The 7,868-nt window shown below is 32.5% G+C and overlaps 1 protein-coding gene across 1 annotated transcript in view; it reads right to left on the reverse strand.

The window, feature by feature from the left end:
• Positions 1 to 5,287, reverse strand: part of tbc1d7 (TBC1 domain family, member 7) — a 7,579-nt gene extending 2,292 nt beyond the window's left edge. Inside the window, exons 1-5 of the mRNA XM_016551198.1 lie at positions 5,167 to 5,287; positions 3,963 to 4,168; positions 2,472 to 2,609; positions 1,107 to 1,252; positions 757 to 886 (exon numbers count right to left, since the gene is read on the reverse strand). Of these exons, the coding sequence (XP_016406684.1) occupies positions 757 to 886; positions 1,107 to 1,252; positions 2,472 to 2,609; positions 3,963 to 4,168; positions 5,167 to 5,200 (654 nt within the window). The 5' untranslated portion in view covers positions 5,201 to 5,287. The remainder of the gene's footprint in view (positions 1 to 756; positions 887 to 1,106; positions 1,253 to 2,471; positions 2,610 to 3,962; positions 4,169 to 5,166) is intronic.
• Between the last annotated feature and the right edge of the window lie 2,581 nt (positions 5,288 to 7,868).

The raw sequence follows: 7,868 nt of genomic DNA on the forward strand, positions 1-7,868 counted from the left end.
AAAAAACATAATAATAATAAATAAAAAATTATATTTAATATAATAAATAAAATGTAAAAAAGCAATTCCTTGTTCCTCAATTAAAAAAAACTACCTCATAATAATTATAAAATGTTGTTTAATAAAATTAATAAAATAAAACAATCATAGAATTAATTTATTGTTCCTAATTAAAAAAAAAGGCATTTCATATAATAATAATAAATGAATAGTATTTAATACAATAAATAAAATAATACTAAAATAATTCCTTGTTCCTCAATTAAAATAGTAGTTCAAATAAAATAAATCATCTTATGTAGTATATTAATAAAATAAAAATATATAGAAATAATAAAGTAATTACTTGCTCAATTAAAAAAACAGGTAGCCATATAATAATGATAATAATGATGTTACTTAATAGAATTAATAAAATAAAATAAAACAAATAAAAAATATTTGTCCCTCAATTAAAAAACAGTAGTTCATTTAATAATAAGAGTAATAAAATACTGTTATTTTATATAAATAAGGGTTTCTCAAAAAACAGTGGTTGATAGAAGAAGAATCAATTAAATGATAAAATCTTTAGTGAAAGTTTATGGGACGAGAGTACTGGAGGATTTTAAAAGATAAAAAAAATTACTTGAAAAGGGTCATACTGTAAAGATGAATAAAGTACATTCATTAACATGTATTGAACCCAGAACATTTCTTTAAACAAACCCATTTTTGCCATGATATGTAACTGAAAGAGTGATGTTTGCGGCTCACATTAGACAGGAAGTTGTAAACTCCATCCGGGTCACTCATTCCCATCAGCATGATCTTATAGCTGAGCAGAATCTCCACGGCAACAAACACCAGGATCTTACATGAGCCGCTGATGACTTTATCCCAAACCCTATCGACCAATCACAGCACAGCACAGTCCATCAGTCAGCCAATCACACAAGAGCACAATCAATTAATCAGACAATCACAAGTTTCAACAATTTTCAACATTGATAATAATCAGAAATGTTTCTTGAGCAGCAAATTTGAAATGGTAAAAATATTTCACAATTTTTCCTGTATTTTTGAGAGGAATCAGTAAACTGCAGTGGACGTCATTGTGTCCTGACCTCTGTAGGCTGGACTCTGGTAAACAGCCAGCAAAGCAGCGTCTGAACCAGAGACAGTACGGCAGCGAGTGCAGAGCTCCAGACGTCTTCAGATGAGCCAGAAGAGCGGCGTCCTCTTGAGACAGGAAGTGCTCCAAACTCTTCGGCTGAAACACAATTCAAAACAAATCAGAGTAACTTTACATCAATGAGCCGTTGCACAAGACGGAAGAAGAACGAAACTTGGACTATTTTTGTGGTGTTTCTGTTAGTTTTGGAGCTCCATATATGAACTTGGAATGACGTGAGGGTGAGTAAATGTAATAAAATAATAATAATAACGTGTTATTATTCATTAATATGTAAAAAAAAAAAATCTGGTGTTAAAAGGAAAACAAGTAAAATGATTAAACACTTAAACATTAAAAATCATAAAAATGAAAATAAAAATAACAGCTGTTATCTTTTATTATAATGTCAAAACGAAAAAATAACCACTTATACCAAAATTAAAAATCATTAATAAATAAAAAATAAAATAATAGCAACAACAGTTATTACTTTTTACAGTGTCAAAAAGGAAAAAATTAAAAATGTGTTCTGGATGGGTACTGAACACTTAAACCAACATTTTACAAAATCATACAAAATAATAATAATAACTTATTATTAAAGTGTCAAAAAGGACAAAAACTCGAAAACTTAAAAACTTGTTCTGGGTGGTTGTTAAAGACTTAAACCAAAATTGAAAATGCATAAAAACAAATATTAATAATAATAACTGTTATTATTTATTATAGTGTTAAAATTAAAAAGTAAAACACTTAAGTTAAAAATCATACAAAAAACATGTATTGAGAATAACTCTATATACATGTTTTTTTATTCTGTCAAAAATAAAAAGTAAAAAACTTATGGATTGTTATTGAACATTTAAACCAACAAAATAACTAATAAAGTAATAATAATAACAACAACAACTGATATTACAGCAACAAAAATAATAAAAAATTAAATATGCATTTTGCATGCTTATGAACTCCTAAACCAAAATTAAAAAAGCATAAAAAATAATAACAGTAATATTACACATAATCACTGTTAGTATGTATTATAGTGTTTTAAAAAATAAGTAAAATTATTGAACGCTTAAATAAATCAACATTAATAATCATTAAAAAAAATGATATAACAACAACATTACAAAAGTAATAATAAGTGTTACTTATTTTTCTGTGGTAATATATCTGCAAGGTTATTTAACACTAAAAATGTTAAACATTCATAATAATAATACATTATTATTTATCATAGTGTAAAAAATAAATGATTAATAAATAATATTGAAATCTTTGTTAGCTGTTCCTTCAGCAGGTTAAGGTGTACCAGGTGAGGGATGGAGTCTCCAAACTTGAGCTTGAACTGGTTGACGAAACACCTGATGAGCCAATAGCAGTCGACCGGGTCATCGACGATCTCCTCCATCGCTCTGCCGATAGCCAGGAAGTTTTCATCCTCGTCGTCCTGGAAGAAAACCATCAAACCTGAGCCATGAGGAAACACGACCTGGTGGTCAGTACAAACATCACAGGGGTTTATCATTGACACTTGTTTCTCTGGATAACGTTATCTGAAGCACGAGTTATACGTGAAACCCAACCTCTGAGAAATACTGAAGATGCTGCTATAAACTGTAGACACACCTCCCTCTTTACCTTTTAGACACGGCTCATGTTTATAACATGTATCAAAGGTATACATCATTAGCTTTCCATTGATGTATGGTTTGTTAGGATCGGACAATATTTGGCTGAGATACAGCTATTTGAAAATCTGGAATCTGAGGGTGCAAAAAAATCTAAATATTGAGAAAATCATCTTTAAAGTTGTCCAAATTAAGTTCTAAGCAATGCATATTACTGTCCATAATAAATGTATATATATTGAAGAATCGGCTAAAAACACATCTCTTCCATCTTTATTTGACCCTCTAACTCTAGCACTCTCTATTCTGATTCTATTCTTTAAAAAAAAAATACTTGCCCCTTTTAGACTTGCACTCTATTCATTTACCAACTGCTTGTTTTCTTAAAGGGGTCATATGATGCGATTTCAAGTTCTCCTTTCTCTTTGGAGTGTTACAAGCTGATTGTGCATAGATAAGATCCCTGAAGTTGCAAAGACTAACGTCTCAAAACCAAAGAGATATTCTTTATCAAAGTTAAGACTTAACCACACCCATTATATAATAAAAAAGACCTTGCTATGTATGCGTTAGGCTAATTGAGACTTGTTATAGCACTTGCATATCATTGCTCTTTTCTTGATTTTGATTGCTTCCAAAAGCGTCTGCTAAATGACTAAATGTAACTATACCAGTGCTACTTATGACTGCTTTTGTGACCACAAAAGCAGTCTTAAGTCGCTGGGGTATATTTGTAGCAATAGTCAAAAAAACATTGTATGGGTCAAAATTATAAATTTTTCTTTTATGCCAAAAATCATTAGGATATTAAGTAAAGATCATGTTCCATGAAGATATTTTCTAAATTTCCTACCGTAAATATATTAAAACTTAATTTTTGATTAGTAATATGCATTGCTAAGAACTTCATTTGAACAACTTTAAAGATGATTTTCTCAATATTTTGATTTTTTTGCACCCTCAGATTCCAGATTTTCAAATAGTTGTATCTCTGCCAAATATTGTCCTATCCTAACAAACCATACATCAATGGAAAGCTTATTTATTCAGCTTTCAGATGATGCATAAATCACAATTTCAAAAAATGGACCCTTATGACTGGTTTTGTGCTCCAGGGTCACATATAAATAATGGTGACTTGACTTGACCTGACGTACTGATCACCCACAAACCTCTCCGCTCCTCACCGGTGGCCTGAGCTCACTCCTGCGGGGAAGCTGTCGGCTCTCCAGCTGGTACATGCGCAGGTAGAGCTCCGTCGCCGGGGTGGATGCGTGGATGAAGCGCATGGCTGTCAGAGCGCCGCTGACGTCCTCAAACTGCTCGAGACGATAGCGAGACACCAGAGCGTGAGAATCACTGTGAGGCGGCAGGATACCTGCAGACGACGGGACAGACGGCTTCACCAGCCTGATCTACAGACACTCGCGATGTCTCCATCCACCTGTTTGTATGCGCATTTTGGAATATCGCATTAAAAAAACGCTGGATGGAAACACCAAGACGTGCATAAATTCTAAAAATGCGCATAAAAAACGTACGCGCACATTTGAGTAGGATAAACTTTTTATCCGATAAGAAAAAATGCGCATAAACTACGATGGAAACACAAATGTGATACCGAATAAATTCCACCATGCGCATCGGAAAAGTCTTGTGACTTTGCGCTATGAGACGGGATAACTTGACTAACCAGCGAACCGATCTTGTTGCACAGCATCTCAAATGTTGTTTTGGTCGTTCTGAAATGCCTGAGCCAAGTCTGTCGTCAAAGTATTTCTGTATAATTGTTCCCAAGCAGCAGGCATCCACCTCCGAAAGCATTGACCGCATTTATTGTGTTTCGTCTGCTCTCTCTGAGGCGCAATCATCATTTATCTTTGGATGGAAACGTAGCTAATGTGTTATATTACATACAGTGGTGGCCGCTCACAACAAATGTTGATTTCATTTAGTTAATAGAAGTTAACCGATTAAGAAAATCTATTTATGGCATTATTTTTGCCAGCATCCTCACTTTACAGCATTTTTACACAAGTGCCTAAATCTTTTCACAGCACTGTAGCTTTGCAGGAGGTTTCTTGAAGCATCAGTTCTTCTGGATTGAGTCTGTCTCAGTTTGTTCTGTTTCTTCATGTCACTCCAGACAGACTGATGATGATCAGATCAGATCTCTGTGTGCAGCACAAACATCTCACTGCATTATTACAATTAATGGCTAAATGAATGTTTGGAAATGTAAACTGATATTTCCTACTGACACACTACAGCAAAACATAGAAATAACTGACTTAAAACCATTTTTAGCTGCTGGAAATACTAGTGTCCTAATCATTTTGGCCACCACTGTATATAAATGATAATTCATGTTCTCACCCAGCAGGACTTTCCACACGTGTATCCGGTACATGGAGGGCAGAGGAAACCTCTGACTGAAGGTGCTCAACTTCTCCACATCTGAAAACAACAGCAGCAAAACTGACTGAAGGAGCGAGAGAAACACTGATCGTCTGTGCGTTTATACTAACTGAGAGATACATAGCATTTCACAGTTAGACATAAACCTAAACAAAGATGAAAAATAAATACTACTGTATATAATAATAATAATAAGTTATTTATATATATATATATATATATATATATATATATATATAACACTTCCCTAATAAGTTAGATTATTTTGAATCGTAACATTTTCACAAAATACAAGCTACAACAGTATGTAAGATATACCTGCTGTGTTCATCATAAACAATGTTTTAAAATATTTTAAAAATGACCGTTTATTTACCTCAGAGCGCAGATCTCAGCGGGCCTCCGCGGTTTTCCTCAGCCGAGAGACTCTTCAAACAATTTATCAATCAAACATCTGACTGCAATTCACATTCAATACATAAATGCGGAATTATTACCTTTAATTCTTAAATGAAAGACTGCAGATGTGTACGTCTGTAAACGCGGCTGTCTGCAGTCCTGCAGTGAACCCTAGTGTCGCCAACCGCCTCCAACCGGAACAGCGTCCATATCAACGCTCAGCTCCCATACACATAATACAAGACAGCCTTTAAAGCTTTTTTAGAATATATAAAGTCTTTTTAAAAATCATCATAAAGCCCAAACAACTGTTTCTCTACTAAATGAATTTAAAATATGCTTTTGATGCCCTTTTATTTCATTTATTTTATTAAAATTGTCTCAATTTGTACTTACAATGTGTAAAAGTAAATATGAGAAATGTGTGAAGAACTTGCTGTTGAATTTTGTAATTTTGAAAGTTCAATAATAAAAAAAATAATAATAATAACTAAAATACATAATAAATCTATGTCCGCTCCAACAAGATTGGACAAATACATTTGCTTTCTTAACCCTCATAATGCATTCAAAATCGGAATTAAATGCATGACTGCTCAAACATTTGTGAGACCTACATATTGTTATATGTAGCTACATAGTTATGCTATTTTTAAAATACATCTCTTCCGGGTAAACTAACCTAATTGACCAATGCATTCAGATCGCCCTTTTTAAAGTCACATGGTTATTTTTTGCTAACTGAATACAACCATAGCAGTACGTGACTGATGTTATATGACAGCACACGCATCCATACACAATAAAACAACACTTATCCTTGAGTTTCAATGATTTTGTTAGAAGTCTGCAGGCTAGGAAAATATTTTTAGATCTTCGTATTAACTGGTTCTACTTTTTTTGTTGTTGACATAATTAGTCAATAACTACATTGTTTTTCAATGCAAAGTACAAACATTGTTGATGTCAGTTTATTTATAGAGCTCATAGACAGTAATGTTAAATCTTAAAGTGAGGACAAATACATTTGCTGTCTTAACCCTCATAATGCATTCAAAATCTGAATTAAATTCATGACTGCTCAAACATTTGTGAGACCTACGTATTGTTATATGTAGCTACATAGTTATGCTATTTTTAAAATACATCTCTTCCGGGTAAACTAACCTAATTGACCAATGCATTCAGATCGCCCTTTTTAAAGTCACATGGTTATTTTTTGCTAACTGAATACAACCATAGCAGTACGTGATTGATGTTATATGACAGCACACGCATCCATACACAATAAAACAACACTTATCCTTGAGTTTCAATGATTTTGTTAGAAGTCTGCGGGCTAGGAAAATATTTTTAGATCTTCATATTAACTGGTTCTACTTTTTTGTTGTTGACATAATTAGTCAATAACTACATTATTTTTCCATGCAAAGTACAAACATTGTTGATGTCAGCTGACAGCACAGGCATCCATACACAATAAAACAACACTTATGCTTGAGTTTCAATGATTTTGTTAGAAGTCTGCGGGCTAGGAAAATATTTTTAGATCTTCATATTAACTGGTTCTACTTTTTTGTTGTTGACATAATTAGTCAATAACTACATTATTTTTCCATGCAAAGTACAAACATTGTTGATGTCAGCTTATTTATAGAGCTCATAGACAGTAATGTTAAATCTTAAAGTGAACGCCCTTTACTTTGATTCATTATTTGAAAAGATCAAACTAGCCAATATTTCGATTAATATTGGCAACTGCAGCATTTCAAAAATGGTAAGTAATACAAGTTAAATATCTACTGAGTGGTTGTGAGAGGATCTTGAATAGGATTACTTATCTGCTGTTTTGTAAACAGTCTTTTGTTAGCTTGGAGCTGGTTAGCAGAGGTCAGCCAGGGTGCTAGTAAACACTTTTTGTTATCATTTGTTGTCTTTAATAATAATCATACAAATAATAATAATAATAATAATATATGATGTTAGTACTCATGAAATAGCTTCACATCTTCATAATACAGGATCCTTATTTCTGCTTTAACGTGCACTTAAATCTTTGGTTGTAATCACTAATAAAACTGAATGGAATTAAAAGTATTAATGTTCAATTTTGAAGTTCAAAAGTAAATATTGTGAAATCAGGCCTGGATTAGATTGTATTAGACATTAAATAACTCTGCTTTAACTCCTAAATATAAAATTTTATACATAAAATCAAACCATAGTAATAATTCATCATACGAGTCATACATTTAATGAGG

Source organism: Sinocyclocheilus rhinocerous, unplaced genomic scaffold (assembly GCF_001515625.1).
Source record: "Sinocyclocheilus rhinocerous isolate Xijiao unplaced genomic scaffold, SAMN03320098_v1.1 scaffold555, whole genome shotgun sequence".
NCBI classification, from domain to species: Eukaryota; Metazoa; Chordata; class Actinopteri; order Cypriniformes; family Cyprinidae; genus Sinocyclocheilus; species Sinocyclocheilus rhinocerous.